Source organism: Rhodnius prolixus, unplaced genomic scaffold (assembly GCF_049639745.1).
Source record: "Rhodnius prolixus isolate KJV_2025 unplaced genomic scaffold, Rpr scaffold_12, whole genome shotgun sequence".
NCBI lineage: Eukaryota > Metazoa > Arthropoda > Insecta > Hemiptera > Reduviidae > Rhodnius > Rhodnius prolixus.
Window position 1 is genome coordinate 6,992,784 of NW_027411635.1, and position 23,251 is coordinate 7,016,034.

General features: G+C 35.0%; 1 protein-coding gene across 1 annotated transcript; it reads left to right on the forward strand.

Annotated features, from left to right (window-relative positions):
- Positions 1–361: 361 nt before the first annotated feature.
- On the forward strand, positions 362–10,157 carry LOC141461601 (uncharacterized). Its single transcript, XM_074142739.1, has 9 exons — positions 362–568; positions 859–966; positions 3,214–3,439; positions 3,783–3,942; positions 4,922–5,024; positions 5,883–5,948; positions 7,100–7,321; positions 8,203–8,429; positions 10,029–10,157. Exons 1-9 carry the CDS (start codon positions 532–534, stop codon positions 10,119–10,121), a joined length of 1,242 nt encoding a protein of 413 aa, XP_073998840.1. The 5' UTR covers positions 362–531; the 3' UTR covers positions 10,122–10,157.
- Positions 10,158–23,251: the final 13,094 nt, after the last annotated feature.

Genomic DNA, 23,251 nt, shown 5'->3' on the forward strand with positions numbered 1-23,251 from the left:
TTGATCATTATTTGTTAATATTAGTAATTTCTGAAATTTCACATCGTTTGTTAGTCTAATTCCTTCATCTGTAGTCTTTGATTTTAGTTGATTTAACTTTTTAATTTTGTTCATGTTCCGCTATTAAAGTTTTTATCATTGGACTCGTGAATTTTTTGAAAAATTTAACTATAATTTCACGGCTAGTTTAATACGGGGCTCCCTCCCTCCAGAATTGCTTAATATTTAACATTAAACTTAGTTAAAGATAAACACATTTTTTTTTTTATTTATTATCATTATTTTTTCAAATTTAAGATGTTTGAATGATGATTTGAGTAAATATCTAAGGTGTAGAAATTTGTGTTAGTAAATTCATTTCAGTGCATCACTGTTATAAGTTAAAATACTTCTGAATCTGAATTTCTTTAACATAACCATAAATATAACGGATCGTATGATTTTAGAATACTTAAAGTATAAAAAGATATTTATGTGCTCAATTTTCTTTTTAATGAAAAATAAACTTTTTATATTGACATAAAACGATTGATGTGCAACTTATCAAAAATTGAGCGGCAAACCAAAGGTCAGTTTAGCTTTAGGTGTGTGAATGAATTATGGAAATTAATTTTGAATTTCATGAAATGTTTTCTGAATTCCTTACGTGTGTTTCTTTTAAAAGGGCCTACTTTGTTTCTATCTCTCTCGCACTCTCATATTTTTTGTGTTTGTATGAATCCAAATTTAAACTCAAGGTTTTTGTTAGATTTAAATTTATTGGTTTATTTTGATTTTCCAACTAGTATAATTGTAATATTTTCTTTTGGAAGAATTCAATTGATATTACTGTTCTATAAAACAAGAATTCTGTTACAGATACTGCAGCCATGCCTGTGGCTGTGGCAGGAGCACCCAAACGAACGGAACAAATGTTCCAGGCGTTAAAACGCCATATCTTACGTGAAAGGCAAAAGAAGAAACAAGGTTGGTTTTAAAAAATTTCTAAGGTTAGTTGAAACCAATGTAGGTAGCGATGCGACCGTTTAAAAGAGATTTCATCATTCAGTTTGAAGTATCCACTTGTTGCAAATAGGTATATCTTTCATAGTAGCGTGTCATTCACTAATACGATGCAGTGAGAAGGTTTTTCTGGATTTGTTGGATTTGACTGCGTCGCATGTTAAAACATATGACTAGGTTCGTTTTAGGCGTGTATCAATTTTATTTAAAACATCAGCTATGTGATACCTTAGTAAATATATGCAGCCCGCCTAAATTTATCTTTATTAATCTTTTAAAAATAATAAACTCAGTTCAACCGTTAATGGGCGTCGAAATTGTATGCGAGTTAAGAGCAGGACAAATGGTACTAACTTTTTCAATTTTTAGTCCACCTTTTAATAGGTACATAGATTAAGACAGGTTTTATGTAATTAAGTTCTGTAACTGTATTCACCCAGAATTGATACGTTCTATTTTAGCTTACCGGTAGCGGAGTGTCTCCTACTCGCTATCACAGTCGGTCGCCTATTTTATTCTTGTGAACTTTACCCTCTTATGGGTAAATTCAAACTTATATGATTTTAATAATTATTAATATTTGAATATTTACAATTTCTTGGTTACACTTTCCCCCTTCAGGAGCGCGAGATCTCTCACGCGCCTTGAAAACTCTTCAGTTGGCTGGCGTGGCTGAGACCAGCAAGCCGCCCGACCTGTGTCTCCAGCCAATAGTATTGGACGCCCTCTGTAAGGGCCTTATTACTTAAATTGCAAATCCTACAGCTCCTGCCGACAAGGGTGTGACTTAGTACTAGGTGTTCTATTTTGTATTTGTCATTTTGTCGACGCAAATTACAATAATAGGTTTGTTTGCCCGAAGCCTCAAAGTTTTGACTCCGCTAGCTGCCTATGTTCCTTTTATTTTAATAAGTACCAGACACAAGTATCAGACGGGCTGGCGTTTGATGTTTGTTGCGCTCTGTATTGCAAATCTTAATAGCACGAGAATAGCTTTAGGCAAGCTGGTGAAAATCCGGTTGAGCTATGAAGTGCTCTGATAGTTGTTGATCCCACTTCCTGAGTTGGTCAGATAAGTACCATGGATCTGTTGTAGAAATGGATTCCTCCTGTAGCAGACCTATCCCAGAGGTGTTACTCGTGATAAGAGGAACCGTGATAAGAGGGGACTGTGCCATTCTGGAATTTTATGTCAAACTGATAACTTCGTATTTCTAATGGCCATCTTGCTAATCTGCCCGTGGGTTTCTTAAGATTATTCAGCCATTTAGGCAAGCTGGTCTACCAACTGCAACGAAACAAAACAGTTATTTATTATTTATCAATAGACAGACTAACAAACCGACAATAAATTCTAACAGTACTTCCACTCACCAAGCAAAAGTTATGCAGTGACTAATTACGTGATTTAAAATTGATTTAATTCTTTTCTTAAACTTTTTAACCATTTCTTTTTACAAATTAGAATTTTCCATTATAATAATATACCATGCCTTTAATTAACAGCATTTTTTTGGAAAAAAAAGTTCATAAAAGTGATTAATTACCGTTTTGAAATATAATAAAACTTATTTTAATTTACAAATTTATGAAAGTTTTATTTCTTATATGTGATATAAACTTCTTTAATTTTCACAGAACGTCTTGTCTCCCTTCTTAAAAAAGTGGGCATATTATTGCAACAGTCCATTCGTTCTTTTTCTCAAATATCAGTTAGTAGCTCAAATATCCTTTCCCACAATAATATGCTTCCGAATTTTAATATTTCGGCTACTATCCCATCACTTCCAGCATCTTTATTATAATTCACATTTAAAATGGTTATCTCAACTTCCTCTTCCTCAGGATACTCGACGTAATCGTTATTCAATAGTTGAGTATCTTCTCTGCAGGGACTTATTAAATACAGTTAAGAAAAGAGATAATTTAGAAGTTCAGGGCAACCAAACAGGTCAGTTAATTGTTTTTTATGAAGCCAATTTCGTTCTTTCGGGTAAATAATCTATGGCTAATTATCGATATCAGGTTCTTTATATCAATTACTTCCGTTAGAGATAGAAGTTTAGGAGGTACCGAAGTTTTTTTTTTTAATTAGAGTAATTACTAGAACTTTTTTTTTTTTGTTATAGGGACGCACTTGTGACTCACCTTATTTTTTTTAATTATATAGATGATTTGAAGCGTAATTTGTCTTAATATAATCTTTTTCAGAACAAGAAGCTGACGCTGAAGTTGAGAGGCAGCGTAAAGAACGTGAGCTCCAACAAAAACAGGACGTTATGACTCTAGGCGAAAATCGGGAGCAAATTACTCAACTGGAAGGCGTTTTAGCCCAGTTAAAGGATGAAAAGCACCAACTTTTCTTGCAGTTGAAGAAAGTTTTAAATGAGGATGACATTAGGCGAAGGCAACAGGTTATCAGGCAGCATGAACCAAGGTAAATGTGTTTTTATTAATTTAATGTTATTTCAGGTAAAACGAACGGCGATCGCGTCAAATTTTCGTTTTTGGGTTTACACCGGAAACATAAGTTTTCAGAACACACTCTTTTAAAGACGGAATTGTAAGTTTCTTATGAACTAAAAAATAATTTACAAATGTTGGACAAACATAACTCTAACACGGAAAATTGATATTTGGTTTAGGTGCCACTATAGGTACCGACAATAAATTTGTCGTCAGGGTCGGTCAGTACTAGTGGATTTTTAGTATTCTATTTATTAAAAATTTAAATCTTTCCAGACTTAAACTTATTTGGGTTTACGTATTGTACATTACAGTACTGAAGTCATGGAACTATATGGTGGCTTGTATCCAGGGGTCTCCTCCATGGGAAGTCATCTGTCGCAGCTTGTAATGCCTTCAAGCTATGCGCAACCTCTACCGACGGATCGAAATGCTGTGTACAAAGTCCCACAATCCCATACATTATTAACACAAGTAAGTATTTATTAAGTTTTAATATATCAACTATCTCATTACATATTACAAAATAACTTGAGTTCTCCATTGTTTTCCGACTTATTTTCCTCATTTTCTATCAATACGGTACTTCGCTCAGATTCTGGTTTTGTTCACTTTTAGTAGATATGGTGATGGCAAAGGTGAAAATCATTAGCTGACATTTTTTTTTTTTTAACTTAAGCTAGTCCGTGGCTTGGCAAATAGGCACCATTTTTTTTTTACGACTGACTTCTTTTATCAGTAGGTTGTAACAGAGGCCTTAATCAGTACAGCGGCGAATTCGTTGGGAATGTCAAATGAAGGCTGAAAGTGTGGCGTGTCTCTGTACCTCAATGACCTTTTAAAAGTTTTGATCCATTCCCCTTTTCAAGTAAGTCTCAAAAACTCTTCATAGCTTCTTCTACCACTAAAATTGGTTCCAAAATCAGCAAAACCTCTCTTCCAGGTGTGAAGAGCAGTCTTAGTTGATCTCCCAGTGATGTAATCTTGATGGTTCTTGTGAAACTTCATGGACCAATCCTTCACTGGGTATGTATCTAGCTCCATTGCAGTGAAAGAGGTCGTACTTATTGATCTAGAAACCGTATAATCTGTTTTTCCAGGATTGAGGGAAAAGACTGTTGTAATATTTCAGTCACTTGCTAGCATCCAACTGAAGTATGAAACTCTGATGATGAATGAAAATCTGTAACCTGTTGGAAACAGAAAAAACATCCGTGCTGTGATGTGGTAAAGTCAACGAAATTACAAGCTTATTGTAGTAGTTTATTGCCCACAACTCTTTTGTACTCATTTATAAAAATGTTTTAGAGTTTCTAATGCTTGATTCTCATTCACATCTCTTTCGGTTCCATTTCTGCGTTACTAGAAGTGTACACTAAAACATTACTGTTATGTAGCCCCTAATTGTACGACGATCTGTTGTCAACTGCAAAATATATACTTTGTGTTTCAGAGCTCAGTAAAGAGGCCTAGGAGTCCAACTCCACCGCCTCAGATGCCTTTTCATCAAAACTATTCACCTAAGCCGCCGCCACAGCAGCGTGTAACATATCAGAGTAAGTCTTGTTGAGTTCAATATTTCTTGAATATGTAAATATCATTTCTTTCTCTTACTGCTGGTAACAGGAGGTATTTTCTCTTACAATAACATGAGATGGAAATTGAAAATCTCCATCAAAAATACATGTTTTAATGCCACGGATTCCGAAAAAGTGATTTTTATAAATTGGTTTGAATGTAAGCGGTAAAAGTTACTCAAAAAACACAAACCGCAGAAATTTTGAATCTGAGACAAATTACATTTTTACTGACTTACTACTTATTTTTGGTCTAGTGGATTTAGCGTGGAAGAGACCAGATGTGTTGATTAAATAAATTTTATAGATCTACTTATAAATTAGCATATTAAGGTAAAAGATGATAGTGGGCCATTTTCGAGAAAAATTGAAAAATCGATTTGTAACTTCCTTTCGGTTGATTTTATCCAAATTTGACATTTTGGGTATTTATTACATTCTGACGCTAAGTCTTTTTGACGTTGAAGAGGCACATTTTCTGACAAATAAGTTTTCATTACTGACCTACAAAAATTTCATAAAAATTAACATGAATACTTCTAAGAATTAAATATACTATTTCATTTTGTGCATGTTGCCAATTTTCTGAATTTGAAGAATTATCACTTGACTGGAAATACGACTTTACTTATCATTATTTACATACTTAAGTCTTGGTGTAACTGTTATAAACTAGAGCCGTAACTATCATTTAGTGAAAATTGGAAGTTTGAAAAACCTTAAGAATTGCAGTAAGAGAGAGTTATGAAAGTGTTCTCGCCAGGTTATTTAATTATTTGATTTTTTTTTTAACATATTGCTTAGTGAGTAAAATTCTATGATATTCTTTTCTTGCAGACGTTAAGCACCCGATGTCTGAAAATGCTTTAAATAATGCCATAAACTCTCCTATAGTCTTCCCGGGTAAGTTATATTAGTATTTTTTTTTTACTTACAGTCCGTTAAGTAAGTGAGGAGACAAGTGGACATAATTTAGTGTGGTGTAACTTAGTGATATGGTTGATTTAATTCTTAAGCTAGTCCGCTAATACCGTTTACAATTTTTGCAGCTCATTCTACAACATGAGCTGAGAATAGTTCTTTCTTCGTTGCTGAAGAACTCGAATTTATCAAGTGTAGTAGGGAGCTAGATGGTCACGGTGAGGCATTAACTCAGCGAGTTAGTTACTCCCGGAGAAATTAGGACCAACCTGAATTCCTCGTGCATTTTAAGTTTTTTCCTAGATACACAGTGCTGTGTATTTTAAACTAACTGTGTTTTGTTGAGTTTTATCTTGGTGGGGGAAGCACTGCGACCAACATACATCGATTACTCTCTGTTCAGAGTTAGGTAATTGCTTCAAAAAGCAAGCTAAACCAATTTTTATATGGCCAAAATAAAGCTTATGTAGCACTTACGGACTTTTGCATTACGGATTCAGTTGCCCAGTGTTCTTTTAAATTATAGAATGATGGTTTCTATTACATTTACAAAAATACTATCTTCTAATCCAGTTCTGTTAGACAGTTGTGTACCATATTTATTGCTAAAGGTGAAAATATGTTGCTACCTAGTTGTCTAGTAACTGAGTTTAAAGTTAGATTTTTATTTTATTAAATTATCGATTATATTTTATAGTTCTTCTAGAATTGTTGTGTTTACTATTTGTGAATGAGTGCTCACTGTCGTTGCTAGTTGTTTGTATCTAACCTTTTGTGTTATAGTAATAAACTCTGATAAAAGGTTTTAAATTAATTGCGGTTTTCGATTTTTCAACCCTTAGGTTTAAAGTTCAGAGCAATTTTTACATTCTCGTATTCCTAGTACTGCATTCGTATAAGATGGTTTCCATAGGAAATATTAAGGACTCTTAAGTTCGAAAAAGTGGTTTTTGAAATTGGTATCTCACTTTTGGTTCTATCTTTAAAATAAGGTAGAACGTTGCAATAAGAGAAAAAAGTCATATGATTGTACGAACAAGATTTTCTATGTACAGTTCTTTGTCTCTTTGCTTATTGTTTAGTGGCATGGCTAGTATTTGAAATGTAGGTGTATTCTAATTTGTTTATTTTAGAGCCTAGTGGGTATTCCTACTTTCCTGGGAGTGGAGCGGCAAGTGGAGGAAATGCCGGATCAGCGGCTCCGCAAACGTCCTTTACTGTATACCAGAGCGGAAGTAGCGGCCAATATAGTGGTCCTGGTACAGGAAGCAGTCGAAATGAACAAGAGTCCGGTCCAAAACAGCATCCATTGTATATTTCTCAACAAATTGCCAGGAGCTCGAACATATCTCAGGGTATGATATGGACACTAAAATACTAAGCATGTTTTTTTAAATTCAAGTCAGCTTTGAAAGTGTAAAGTATTGCATAATTCCAATATTCAGCACCTGGCTCTTATGCACGCTTTGCGGTTACCATAGAATTACGGCAGAATTTCTTGTGGAACATTGCAATCTGGCCACATCAAACCCTCTTTTAGACTTTTTAAGCTGGAATATCATCTGTGTTAAACCATTCTTTAAGAAATTAGTATGTACTTAGTATTAAGACAATAGTGTTGAGGCCCAGGCTCTCAGGACCAATCTGTAAATAAATAACCTCAGCCACACTCAGTTTTAGCTCCACACTGAGGTGCTGCTGAAATTTGCTAATGACCATTTGAATAAAGGCCATATATATATATATATGGTATACACACCATTTTGGAAATTCGCGTTTTTTTTTTCTCCTAGTTTGAATGAATTTTAGCTCGTAGTTAGTGATATTTGCATTTAGTTCCCATTACGAAAATCCTTACTTACAGACTAAGTGGCCGTCGACAACAGCTAACTGGCAAATCACTCTGTTCCTTAAATTTTACCAATTTTTTGATGATTATTTCTGTTGAAAACTTGTTTACAAAACTTGTCGTCCGGATAATCATGCTTTTTCATGATGCAATCAGTGTGCAACTTGAAAGTGAACTGGAATAAAAGGTTCAAATATTTCTAAAAGGAGATGAAATTGTTAGCGGCATTAGGTGGTGGTTGGAAAAAAAAATTCTATTATAAATCTATTTTTTTTTTCATTCTTCAAAACCTTAAAAATTGGCGTAACTTGTGAACATTGCTTCAAATTTTCTAAAATTATAAATGAAAAAGTAGTTTTTGTTTTTCACTCTAAATTTTTTGTACAGGCTACATACACGGGGGATCAATGGAGCACGGAAAGGTAGCGTATCCTGAAGAGAAATACTACCCTGTGAGTGGTGTCAGAGGATCGAGTCAAGTGCCGGTTCAAGGCGGAGGCATCCCTATTCAGCAACCTGCTCAGGGCGCAAAGACTGGTGGCATTACCTCAGGATATCCCATACGACCTCCAACCTCACATTTACCACCTCCACAAACTTCCAACACTTCACATGTAAGCAAGATTTTACTTCTATTTGACTTTTGTTAATAAGGTTAAGAATCGCAATTATTTTATATCTTCTAAGCAAGAATAATTAACGGTAATTTTTATTTATTTTGAGGTAACCTGAATGCGAAAGTGATCGAAAAATATCTCAAAAATGAAAAAAAAGCAGTAAGCTTAAATTTATTATTTTGTTAGGAGTTTTCATGGAATAAGCATGTCTTTAAAGTGCCATGTCTCTACAACATTCCTGTCACTATTTCAAAAACATGTGAAGTACATACTGCTAGAATCCTACTTTCGAAGCAAATCAGTAAGGTGGAAGTACGAATTTACAGAGCAGGTTTGTGAGGAAATTTCAAAAAAAAAATCGTACTCTCTCGAGCATGTTGAATTATTTCTAGAAGGTTCCTTCAAACTTGCTTAAACAACTCATTCCTGACTGGAGACGCCGAGGTCCGTTAATTGGGGAAGAAGTTCGTCAACCGTTAAGCTCCACATCGAGGGTGATTTGGAGGCAACTCTTGCTTGAACTGAGTTCAGACTCATCAATGGGTTTGTTGACCTTCCGACTTTTTTTCTAGGGTTCATCAGCGCATTCATTTATATCTGGATGTTCACAACTCTAAACTAAAGCCCTGCTGATAGCTTCGTAAAAGTTTCTGTGGAAGGCTCCTTTTAGATCTAGATAGACGCAAATGTTTTTTTGGACATCTAGAGTATTCTGGACGCGCGAGTTGACTTGCAAAGGCACTCTCTCAAGTACTTCTACCTAAAATAACTGATGACGACCAACGCCGTCGCCTAAAAAAGAAAGATAAATTGGAATGATTTTTATGTCTTTTCTACTTTTTATCTCAGCCGATGTCGCGGTAGGATTCAAAGCCATCATCCGCCTTCTTTTTTCGAGACTTTTGATTTATTGGGAGGGATGATGAACCCCTCCCGATTTATTTGGGGGTTCTAAGGTGGTCATTTACCCATTTGCTTCGCCCTGTGCATTTCCGCTTCCTCTTTCTTCCTGAAGAATCATGCCTCCAGCAAGAACTCGAATGTACTCTGACGTGTTCCGGCACCCCTTTAAGTGGTTCTAGTTGAAGCTACTGGTAGTGTCTATTTCTTTGTCATTTAATCGTACTCCTTCTTTTTTGTCACTGTTTATGTTAATTTTTTTTATTTTTTATTTTTACATAATTGATAGCTAATCCCATCTTTCCTATTTCATTAATAAATCACAATGTATTAACATCTCCCCATACATATACTTTTATTTTCTGTATATTTTTTCCATATTGATACGAGGTTACCTGCAAAATTCGAGGAAATTTAATACTTTTCCATTTATTTTTATGTAGTCTCCTTGCAACTCCATGTTTTTAACCGTAAATGTCGATATGAGTTTTGTGAGGATAAGAAGTCAGTGAACTGCCAATAGACCTACTGTGAATAATACGAGCTAAAAACCTCTCCTAATAATTCCCACCACTTTTGTATTGTGGAAAATTTATATGTCTAGTATACTTGCAGGTGCATGAAAAGTTTTTGTTCAGAATTATAGATGTATTAACTGCAATAAAAGAATGCTGTGATCCCGGATTGTTGTTGCAGGGAGTTTACTCCAGTGGAGTCCCGCCCAGTAGCCGCTTAGTGTATAGCCAAGCAGGCCTTCCACACTCAAGGTACATGCAGCGAGAAGTCTAGAGGAGTGTTTTAATAAAGATAACTGTTACTTATTTTGTAAGTATTTATTTTATTTCTTGGGAGTTCTGAGGGCGCGGTGTCCTCTTTGTGCTAGGAGGCATATTGAGACGAGTAAGGATTATGTAGCTCGACGTGGTATAACCGTCATGACTCGAACTTGCTCAACGCATTGCATGGCCCATATTGAGGCCGTTTAATACGCCTTCCTCCTTAGATGCGCCTGCTGTTATATCTTCCAGTATTCTCCAAGTTATTCTTTAGCACCGAATCCCCCAGTATTCTGACAATGAAAATCGTTCACGCGTTTAGGCTCTACGTTATTTAAAAAATTGGTAACAACAACATGAACAATTTCTGAAAATGCCGATTTTTTCAATATTTGGCAACATTTTTCTCGAAATCTATTTGATTTGCGTTCCAAAAAATTTAACTTATACTCAAGGATATGCGCTATATTTGAACAAGAATTTGGCGATTTAATCTTTTGCAGAAAAAGAGAAAGAATTGTCAAAGGTACATGTTTTACAACGTTACGCTTTTTCGTGTAGTTTTTAACTCCGCCTACGTCACGGTAGGATTCAAAGGGTGTCATCCGCCTTCTTTTTTAGTGACATTTGATTTATTGAGAGGGATGATGAATCAACAACAGCTCAACTCTTATAGAACTATACTACTGGGCAGTTTTAATACCCCCTCCTGCACAAAACCTAATCTTGATGAAACGAGCATCTGACCTAGCTAGAAATAAACCGTTTCACCCAACTCCATCAAAATTCCGTCAATTAGCTCTAATCATTCTTCTTGTTTTGCGCTAATCACACAGCTGACATACAAACAAGGACCCAAAGGGGCGTAAAAAGTTCATCTCCACTAACTGGAAAAACTGGTTTTTAAGTTATATTTTGTTCAAAATAAAATGAAAAATACTTTTACTTGGTATGTATTAGATAATTTGAACGTGTTTCTTGGCTTTCTCTGGAGGAAAGGCTCCGGATAAAAGTCAAATAATTAGGTAAAATTATATTTGTGTGGAAATCGTCAGATATGTGGCATTAACCTAATTTTCCGCTAAAAATGAATGGAAATTATCTGTTAATGAAGTACATATGCACCTAATCTTTTTTTTTTAACCGGCAGACGCTCAATCAAATGTTTTTTTAGGATTTGATTTTCCTACACGAAAACTATGTAATTCTTAAATGAGTAGGTAACTAAATGATTCTGTTTTTTTGATTAGCAGCAGGATTTGTATAACAAACTTTTTAGTAGTTTCGTGTCTTGATTTGATGAAAGTCTGTGAAGCCTTCTTAAACAAAGGCTCTCCATCGAGAAAATCGCGTGAGAATTTCACACCAAATAATTTGTGTTCTTTTACAGAATAAAGGGACGAATGGTTTCATCTATGTGGAGTCTCATGTTTCTCTTCTCTATGTAGCAGATGATGTAGGCTTTAATGAAGAATGTCTTCACGAGAAATGTCCTAAGCGAGTTCAAAAACATATATAAACTTGGAACTCCTCGCTTATTTTGCATTTTTGCTACAATTATTCTTTATAAAGTTCTTTAAAAGTTTGTTTAAAGACTTTTTAGTGTTTTATAATTTAAGAAATTTTATTGTATTCTAAATTTATTTTGTAAAACATATGTATTATAGTAAAAAAAAAAACTACTTATGCATCTGATGCAATTTAAAAAACAAACATATTAAGCTTACGGAAGAGGCAGGGCCAAATTATTTTTGTTTGGGAATTCAGACAAAAGGAGAGTTTCATTCGGTGACTTAATTTTTTTCTGCACTTGTTATGTAATGGGCCAATTATTATATTAAATTTAGTAAGTTTTTCGATTTAATCACTAGTGAATTGGACAGACAGTATTAGGGGTACTAAAGGGAGACTTTAAAGTGTTGTTTAAACGCAGACTTTATACCGTGACGATAATTGTAAAAGATTTAAAACTTGAGACAATATTTTGGACATTGTGCATTTACTTAACTATTTGTACTGTAGTAGCGTTTTATCAGTGAATTAGTTATAAATCAACCGACACCCTTGCTTGTTGAATTAATTAATAAACTAAATTTCAAAAATTCATAAATTAATATTTTTTTTTTTCAATACATATATGAAACACAAAATAATATTCATCAAACTTGAACAAAAATATATATTTTTTTCTTGTTAATCCTTTTTATGCATATATTTACAACCACAATTACTTTATATTCATTAAAAAAATAATAAATAACGTTTATTCATTCTATAATGAGGAAGAATATATATATAAATGATTATTTTATAAAGACAGCTACCGCGGTCACTGACTGTTGGAGGAGTCGAATTTACAATGGATCAAAAATAATTATAATTATAAGGATGATGTACAAGGATTTATAGTAGTAGTACCAATAAGAATTATAATAATTATATGACAATAAATAATACATACAATAATATGGTACTGAAACTTTACAAAATGTCACATGCTAATATGTGGAAGGAACGATTAAAAATTTTCAACCTTATACCTATATATCGCCTTGTACAAGTTTGCCAATGAAGCCCAGTGCCTTCCATTCAAATAATCTATCACGCAATGTCCAGGAAGGCACTGCTGACCAAGGCATTTCAATCTCATTTCACAAAGCCGATGACAGACCGCCAGGCCCTAGTGATACGTCCTGTCAGATATGTAGCAACCGTATTACTCACAATATTCGGCAATATCAAACAGTCTGCAGACTACCACCCTAAATTCAACATCCCAGCCATATTATCCATCTCATATGACCAAATGGAATGTTACACTGTAGATAGTGGTTTGTGTCCAAGTTAAATTCCAATTCTCAGTAAATGGGATACTGATCATAAGCTTTTATTCTCTCCTTAAGCTCAATTTGAATTCGATCACAGCTATAAGTATCGGTCCCAGCTGCTTACATTATATGCCTTTATTCTTTCATTATCCCTTACTTTTCCAACAAGCTATTTATACCTTTAGCCCAAAAAACCTTTTCATTAATGATATGATTTGCTGCAATTAATGGTAATCTATTTCTAGGCATAAGGAAAACTTTAACAATGTTATTCAGATGTAACTCAAATGTGTGAGTGTAAATCAGCACATTGTATTATCAAAGGAGAGTCCTCCATAATTAGAAATTTTATTAACATCTTTTTTAAGGAGTGGAAACCCTATAGCTTCTTAAAAGGTCAGAGATTTAACCCCTTAACGTGCACGCTCGAGTTAACTCGTTGTACTTTATGCTGCTATAATTTTTCACACTCGAATATAATCGAGAATTGAAAATAATGTGAAAGCAAAGAAAAACAATCGTTTTATTGATATTTATCATTTACATGGGATTGCAAGCTATAACACTTACTTAATCGTATAAAATATAGCGTTTTTTTTTCAAAAATACTGTGCATTAAGGGGTTAAAGGTCCAGTTTCAAATATTCTGTTCAACACATAAAGTAATTCATTCAAAAAAATCATGTTGCATATTGTTGGCCGCCCTTGACGCGCGCGTTTTGAGGAAACGGAGGTGGTCACTCAATTACAACTCATTTCTAGTCACAGTACGAGGGTCGTTTGAAAAGTCCGTGCAAAAATAAAAACTACTTAATTTTTTGGGGTAAAACTTTTTTATTTTTCAACATAGTCTCCTTTTAGGCTTATACACTTCGTCCAACGCTGCTCTAGTTTGTTGATCCTTACCGAATAATAGGATTTGTCCAAGTCTGAAAAATAGCCATTCGTTTCTGCAATCACCTCCTCGTTTGAATAAAATCTTTTTCCCGCCAGCCATTTCTTCATATTGGGGAACAAATAGTAGTCCGAGGGAGCCAAGTCTGGAGAATAGGGGGGATGTGAAACGAGTTGGAACCCTATTTCCATTAATTTTGCGACCACAACTGCTGAGGTGTGAGCTGGTGCGTTGTCGTGATGGAAAAGGACTTTTTTGTGGGCCAATCGTGGGCGTTTTTCTTGCAGCTCGGTTTTCAAACGGTCCAATAACGACGAATAATATGCACCTGTAATAGTTTTACCCTTTTCCAGATAGTCGATGAGGATTATTCCTTGCGAATCCCAAAAGACAGTCGCCATAATCATTCCGGCCGAAGGAACGGTCTTCGCCTTTTTTGGCGCAGATTCCCCCTTGGTAACCCATTGTTTAGATTGTTCTTTGGTCTCAGGAGTGTAGTGATGTATCCATGTTTCATCCACAGTGACGAAACGACGCTTAAAGTCCTGCGGATTCTTCTGGAACAGCTGCAAACCGTCTTTGCAACACTTCACACGATTTCGTTTTTGGTCAAGCGTGAGCAATCGCGGCACCCATCTTGCGGATAGCTTTGTCATGTCCAAATGTTGATGCAAAATATTATGTACCCGTTCATTCGAGATGCCCACAGCACTAGCAATCTCACGCACCTTCACTCTTCTGTCATCCCTCACCATATCATGGATTTTATCAATGATTTCTGGAGTAGTAACCTCAACAGGGCGTCCAGAACGTTCAGCGTCACTTGTGCCCATATGGCCACTCCGAAAATTTTGAAACCACTTATAAACTGTTCTAATCGAAGGTGCAGAGTCACCATAATGTTTATCAAGCTTCTCTTTAGTCTCCTGAGGCGTTTTGCCTTTCATAAAGTAGTGTTTAATCAACACACGAAATTCTTTTTCGTCCATTTTTTGAAAATCACTCGACTTCCTCGATTCAAACGAATGCCAAACACAAAGAAATAGACCGATCTGGCTGAAACTTGGTGTGTGTTCTTCCAAGAGATGCTACTAACTAAACATAACCTCGATACGCGCCAGTGGTGCTATCTCTCTGACTTTGCACGGACTTTTCAAACGGCCCTCGTATTTGGCTACAATATTTATTTAAATAAAAAAAACGACAAACAAATTATCAACAAATAACCAAATTAAATTATACCCAATAATTCTTCCCTTACTTATTACTTAAACAAACCCAATTGAATATTATCAGACAATCATACATCTAAGCCGCCTCTACATATAACAATAAGTGTCTCAACACATCAATAAGTTAAAATTTCAATCATACACATACCAGTTACCAATTCTGTCCTTGCAACCACTGAGTCGACCACTCTGGGGCTCAACAAATACCGCAATTAAAGTTTACTAGCCTACAACTTACTAGCCACCAGCCAGCCGACGAACCCCTTCAACAGCATGGGTCTTCCTTCCGCCGAAAACAACTGAGCTCCTCCGCAAGACCACTGGCTCCTCCGCAAGGCGGCTGGCTCCTCCGCTAGACAACTGGCTCCTCCGCAAGACAACTGGCCCCTCCGAAAAACAAGTGAGGACGTGGCCAGCCAGTAGCCCAGTTTTATATACGGTGTCGACTCAGCGGTTCTCACACCTTTAGTCCGCTGACCCGTACAGTAATTTAATTATTCATTTTCTTCCTTGAGAAAATTTTATTTAGCTTTTCCCAATTCATAGAACTTAAAACAACTTAATTTGACTTACATATTTACATAACGCTAATTCTAAGCACCCAAACCGAAGTACAAAACTAAACCCTAAATGAAGACAAAACAACTAAACTAATGCTCTTTCTGATAAGAAAAGCAGGACCCTTACACATATTTAAAAAATTCTAATGTAACCCCCTCTGGGCCCGGCGCTTTATTCTCTTTTGTACTACTTATAACATTCTGTAGTTCTTAAAATGTAAAGGGCTTATCTAAGAAGTTATTTAAAATATAAGTAAAATATAAGGTTCTGCATATTGGATATGGCTAGCGGGAGATTTTTGGTCATATATATTGCTAAATAGAGCATTATCTATTAATTGACGGAAAAAGTGCCGAAAAAATAATTACAGTTCCTTTAAAGGACTTTATGAACTTTTGTTCTTTTATGCTTTCGTGAATACTTAAAAGATTTAACTCTGGCATTGTAACAATCAATGTCAAACCAATTCTGTCTAAACTGGGATTCGGATTGTAATTGGCCGCAAATTTTATTAGTTCGCATGAGAATTTAACTTCTGCTCATCAGCTTGAGTGTCATAATTCACTGACTAAAAATAAACAGCCTACCTAAGTGATCCAGTCTGACTTCGGAATAAGTGGGTAAACGACAATTTGAACTGAGCAGATTTGTTTATATGGAAACGAAAACGAAATGGTTAAAGGCATATGATCCGAGAACAATTGAGACTAACCTGAAATGAGTGGATTTAGGATACTAAAATCAAATTAATACAATTGTAGTCGATTACAGAGACCCAATTTTACTTCATGAGTGAATTCACATTTTAAGTCATTTGTGATTTTCCCATTTAGAATAATCATACCGAAGTCAATAGTCAAAGTTCCAATAATTTTAGGCCATTAGTATTAACATTTTTATCTTTTGAACATCTTTTATAATTTTCACCGAAAGGCACGCAAGTGGCACACACTGTTTTGACAGAGACTGCTCCTTCCCAATCCTACCGATCAGCGCTAAACTTCTAGTATCCTTGTGAAAATAAAAATCTTTAATCAATTTATCCTATCTTATAATCGCATATTTTCCTAGGTTCTGGGCCTCAAAGAATTTTTTAGAATAATCAATTTTACTCCAAAAGTAACTAACTTTTGGTTAGGGTTTAACTAACTTTTAATTACAGGTAACTGGTTTTAACTTCAGTAAAACAGGACGAGATTTTCTCCTTCCTCTATCTTCCCCAGTCTTCCCATATAGTTAAAATTGGAGGTTGATAAATTCAATTTTAATTTATTATTAATGACTAACCGTGTAGGAGTTAAAGCCAGGAAGAGTTAAATTCATTTTCAATACCATAAATTATGATAATATTTTTCCTATGCTTTCTTTCAAAACTACTAATTTTTTAATTATAAATTAAACAATTCCATCCTTTCATTAGTCTGTTTCATAAAGTTATTAATTTCTTTCGATACCGCCGTCTTATTCGCTTCAAATTTTGTTAATCACTTTTCAATAAAAATAAACTAAGCATTAAAACATTTTTCAAGTATTTGAAAATTCTATAAATATTATTGAGTATTATTATTGCAATCATTAGCTATTCGTTCCATTTCTTTATTTACATTTTTAATATCGATATTTAAGACTTTTCTTAACATATTATACACAGGGCATTCTAAAAACCAATTAGCCATGTTTTTCACAGTTACAGAGTACACTTCTTTTTTTTGTCAACTTTGCGTGTTATTTTATTGAAGGTAAATTTTATGAAATGAACTGAGACTATGAAAATTTATCTGATAAAAAGGATTGGCATATTTAAATAAGAGCACTTTGTAAAAGTAACAAAATTAGAGGTGATTCAATTAACTTTTATATTTTTCTAATAGTATGTTAATAGATAAATCTTGTATGAGATTAGAGTATCTGAACTTTCTACGCGTAGAATTGAAAAAGTATCAAATAGTTGAGCATACCAATTGTACTTTGAAAGATTGTTTGGTTTGTCATGAAAGGAAAATAGCCGATGGATACATATCCTAGAATCATTCTCGGAATCACAATTCAATATCTTAAGTAACAAATTAAGGGAAGCTTTGAAAATTAAAAAATGAATTTTCAAACGCCTGTCTCCAAATTAACAAATATCCCGGAGTGCTGCGAGAAAGAGGAAAAATGCTTTTGTATAAATTAAACTAACATTTCCAAGTCCTCTAAATTCCTGAGCGCCCACACAGGCACGCAGTGCTATAATGTATATTTTACTATTGAGAAAATCAAATAAATTTGAGAGTCTAATTTCTTAGATTTTCCTTTACTTAAAAGTTGGATTACTGAGCTAAATGTTAAATTAGGTTTACAAATGAAGCTCAGTGACGCCTTCAGTGTTTTTAAAAAGCAGTTTTTAAAAAAAGTACACCCAGGTATGTAAATTGATTAACAGTTTCTACCTTTATATTATCATAATAAAATTGTCTTTCTCTGGCTATACCACAGTTATATTTTTGAAGGTCGCGGGAAGGTTTTTAAATATATTATAAACATTATTTGGAAGAGATTTCAAACATTGGTTTATAAATGATTGCTAGCTCAAGGAAACTATTGCTACAAGTACAATGATTGGGCCTAAGTAAACACTAGCTACTGGAAAAGGAAGTTCTCCGTCACTGAGAATAGTCTGGAGTCTTAGTTTCTGGTGAATTAGTGAACCAATACTGTCGATTGGTGCTTATTAATGCAGGTGTGCATTCCTATATTGAGGTGCACATAATTCTTCCCTCCTCAAGATGTTTATGTTCGGTTTTCGCGTTGAGTTTAATTTGTCTGTTCTTTGTTCTTTCTCTTTTTGTAGATTGTCTCTAATGACATTGTGCACTATTTCCAGATCCTTTTGTTACTGTTTTGTTATTTCATTACTTTTAAAAGGTCATTGATATAATTAAAGTCGATTTAGTTTTTCTTCTTTCATGGCGCGACAACCCAGTGATGCGAGTCTTGGCCTCCTCAATATGTTTTCGCCAGTCGTCCCTATCTTCAGCAACCACCATCCAGTTACGATGCTCTTAGCATCCTGAGCCACACCGTCCTGCCATCGCAACCTGGGCCTTCCAATTCTTCGTTTCCTGTCTGGTGTCTCGCGTAGAAGTTTGGAGGGAATTTCGACAGCATCCATTCTCGCTATATGGCCAGCCCATCTCTATCTGCTCAACTTGATCCAATTTACTATCGGGAGCTCTTCTAATAGTGCATACAGCTCCCTGTTGTGCTTACGTCGCCAGGTCGTGCCTTCACGTATTGGGCCATAAATTTTACGGAGCAGCTTTCTTTCGAACACCAGCAGACGGTTTTCGTCCGCCTTTGAGATGGTCCATGTTTCCGAGGCGTACATCAAAACGGGCCTAACAAGAGTCTTGTAGAGCCTCAGTTTAGTGCCTCTTGTCAATAATTTGCTTTTAAAATGCTTACTTAGGCCATAATAGCATTTATTGGCTGACATCAATCTCCTTTTCACTTCCTGTGAAACGTCATTCTCCGCTGACACAAGGGATCCCAGGAAAACGAACTCTGTGACGGTTTCAAATTTGTAATTTGTAAACACTGATAAATGATAGTAAACACTAGCTACTGGAAAAGGAAGTTCTCCGTCACAGAGAATAGTCTGGAGTCTTGGTTTCTGGTGAATTAGTGAACCAATACTGTCGATTGGTGCTTATTAATGCAGGTGTGCATTCCTATATTGAGGCGCACATAATTCTTCCCTCCTCAAGATGTTTATGTTCGGTTTTCGCGTTGAGTTTAATTTGTCTGTTCTTTGTTCTTTCTCTTTTTGTAGATTGTCTCTAATGACATGGTGCACTATTTCCAGATCCTTTTGGTACTGTTTTTTTTTTCATTACTTTTAAAAGATCATTGATATAATTTAAGTCGATTTAGTTTTTCTTAGAAGATTTATTTAGCGAACGAAAATAATGAATATTTTGTTAAATTTGTTTCATAAGATTAAGAAAAACAAAAAGAAGTTGAAAAATGCAAAAGTTGTATTATTTTTAAGTTACAAAAAAAAAAAAAATACTGAAAAACGTTATTTTCTTAAAGTTAGATGCTCATTCCAACAAAAGAAAAGCCCTGAAGAAAAAAATTTTTTTTTTCCATAATTCTGCAAGTACTGAATTTTCATGATGCGAGTATAACATATTTGTTTTGTTTTGGTACAAAAGACCAACGTTTCGTTGCCAGTAAAGACAAACAATGAAGTTCCGACGGTAATTTTTTTTATTTGGAATTATATAAGAGGGGTTTTCTTTTTTATTTTTTTCGTAACGTCTCCGAGTAAGACAAATTTGGCTTTCCTAGTTCATGGACCACCTTAACTGAACAGAACCAGTTATCAGCAATAATAACAAATATTATGTAATTTTTATTATATAATATTTAATACCCTAGAATAATATTAAAAAATAGAACAGAAAACAAACTCCAAAACATAAAAATAAAAATTATTATATAATATTTAATACCCTAGAATAATATTAAAAAATAGAACAGAAAACAAACTCCAAAACATAAAAATAAAAATATTAAGAAAAAAAGTTATAACGTAAATGGTATTGTCGGGTCAAATTTACCGAAAACCTTATACTTCAGTTTTCTTACACTGCTCGAAGAACGACTGATTTGTCTGGTCGATTGTTGGTGAGGATGAAAAATGAGAATTCAGAGAAGGGGAGATGTTTATAGTTAATTCCTACAAAATGCCGCACAAAAGAAAAACGCGCGGGTCAAATTTGACCCAACGATACCAGTTGAGGGATAAATCCGCATATTAGCAGGTTAAACTGGTAGAGAAAGATAAAGATAAAGAAAAGACTGCCTTTTCAATTGCTAAAAGAAGTTTTTAAGTTTAGGCGTAAACAAATCTTTAGAGTTTCGTATTGGAACAAATCGAAAAATAAAGTTTCATCATGTTCCAGGGATTTTTAATCTTGAAATATTTGATTATAACATTACACACACATACAAACGCAGGTCATTTTCTAGAACAAACTTTTTCTTACTCATTGGTCCTAGAATAGATATTTGCGGTGTAAAGCTGATTTCTGGATTTCTGAAATTTGGAATGAAGGCAGTATTTCGAAGTCATTTTTTCCCCCTTATCTAGTAAAGTAAAAAAAATGTTTATAATGTGGTTAAATTTCAGATATCAGGTGATACGGAAACTTGGAAGAAGTCAATTTCTCTTTACCAAACTGACTAATCAATTTCTGATAATGGATGAAAATACAAAATCGAACAGTAATATTTTTAAAAAACATTCTACGATGCATAAAATATAAAAATGTGTCTTCGTCATTTTCTTAATTTTTAGTTTTCTTATAGTAAATCATTCAATAACCTTCGCCAATCATTCTTCAAGTCGAAAGAACTTTCTAAGATATTTAACGATTGCAGAAAAAAATTAATGCCACCTGAGGAGAGTGCTTTCATTTCCACTAGTAATAGTAGTAGCAAATTTATATATTTTTTATTTGTAACAAGACCTGTATTCTGCTTGCCAACGAACTTCTTGTTTGTGTTAATTTTTCAATTAAATTGAATTACTTGGATTTATTTTATCATTATTGAGTTTTAATTAATTTTTAAAATTTTGGGTATTGTAAGTTTCAGATTTATTAACTATTTTTGAAGTATTAATAGTGGCTCTGCGAATATATGTATGTATACACTAAATATTTGACTTTTTTTAATTATTGGTTTAATTGTATTTAAGTTTCGTTAATAATAAAATTGCAAAATATATTTTGGTTAATCAAAAACAAAACAAAAAATAGTGTGTTATTATTTGTATATTGGTTTACCCAACCGTACATTTGACTTCTTTCAGGCGACCAGGGTATACGGAACTATACCAGATATCTCCCTGGCACCTGAGGGACTTGTGGCACGTGTTCGTGGGTGGCGGGTGATCGAGGATTTCACTGGTAGTGATCATTAGTACGAGTATATCACATTCAACATGGGTGTAGAAAGAAATGCTGATTATTTGGGAGCTAGAACTGCGCCTGCAGCGTGGAATCTCCACCGGCTGAATGAGGAAGTCTTCCAAGCTGTCCTCACCGATGGAAAGCCCCAGGTAGAATTAGTTCAATCTAAAGAAGATGTAGGAGCGGAAGCTGTGGTTGCCACTACTATGGAGCTTATCTCGGAGGCAAGTAGGCAATCTATGCCTAAGAGGGCCCCCTGGTGAGGTAGACGACCAGTATACTGGTGGACTACTCATACTGCGGATTTGCGTAAAATCTGCATAAAGAAAAGAAGAAGAGCCCAGCGGCACGGCAACGGCCAGAGGCGCTTAGTCGCTCCCTGGAATACAAATTAGCCAAGAAAGAGCTGCGAAGGGCATTAGCCAGGAGCAAAAATCGCTGCTGGGATGCCTTAAAAGATGAGGTGGACGATGATCCTTGGGGGATGGGGTACAAGATTGTCATGGAAAAGCTAACGGGATTCAAGAAGCAGCCAGTTTTGGAAGCCCGGACCGCAGATGAGAGTGTGAGAACGCTGTTTTCCTCCCAACCGCCTAGGCCAGCTAGGCTTTGGGACGAAATAGAGACCCCCGTCTCGTTTTCTGAGAAAGAGTAGGAGGGAGCATTACCAACCCTATAAAAAAGAAAGGTCTCAGGCCCGGATGGCATTGCCAACTAGATATTAAGGAAAGTTGCTCAGCAGCATCCTGATTCATTATTGGGAATGTTTAAGCCTGCCTAAAAGCTGGATTTTTTTTGTGACAGATGGAAAGTGGCACGGCTAGTTTTGATCGATAAAGGTAAAGGGGGATCACTCCCCACACACTTCCGCCTACTTTGCATGCTTGATACTGCTGGGAAGCTGTATGAAAAGCTTCTTAGAGGAAAGCTCATTGAATGCGTGCAAGCGGCAGGGAACAGGGCATTTCACCTCTTATTAAATAAAAACCGTACATTTGACTTACCTTTTTCCCCAACATGGTGTATTAAATTCATGAACACTTAGCTAACTGGCAAAATTCCATGAACATAAACCTATTCACACACCTCTGATATGTAGCTGGAAAAAACGTCTTGCCTTTTATGTGATACCAATTTTGCCCAGAACTAAATATTTTAAATTATAGAGGTCAAAATTTATTCTTAATTACTAGCTGATTCTGAAATTAAAATTTAATGTATAAGTGGATCGGTATTATAATTATTTCATTTCAAGTTAAAAATAAGCGTTAATTAAGCTAAGTTTCCTAGAGTTGTGAAAATTACGAAGCTAAAATCGTAACTTTTTAGTGTGACGTGGGTTCTGCAAATTTAATACCTAATAAGGAAACGAAAAACAATTTTTTTTCTAGGAAGGCTTTACAGCTACTATCCTTCAAACAAGGTGAGGTGTCGTGGACGAAGGCAGTTAGCAAGTATGCGGAAATCGAACCCGGTGCCGCGATGCATTTTCGCTTTCGGTGCTCGCTACTAACAGTTACTGTAGCTTCGTTACTGTAGCGCCAACATCCTATATCTCCTTAATTTTTTCTCCAACATTGAATGGATTTTCTCTCAGTTATATAGTAAGGACTTCCTCTAAATAATTCTTCATTTTATGGACTCTTGACGGGGCAAAGCAAGAT

Excerpts from the sequence above, each read along its gene's own strand:
- LOC141461601 (XM_074142739.1), top strand. The coding sequence starts at position 532 with ATGTGCAACTTATCAAAAATTGAGCGGCAAACCAAAG. Across the intron at positions 569-858 it reads AATTGAGCGGCAAACCAAAG|ATACTGCAGCCATGCCTGTG; the intron begins GTCAGTTTAGCT and ends ATTCTGTTACAG. Across the intron at positions 3,440-3,782 it reads ATCAGGCAGCATGAACCAAG|TACTGAAGTCATGGAACTAT; the intron begins GTAAATGTGTTT and ends TGTACATTACAG.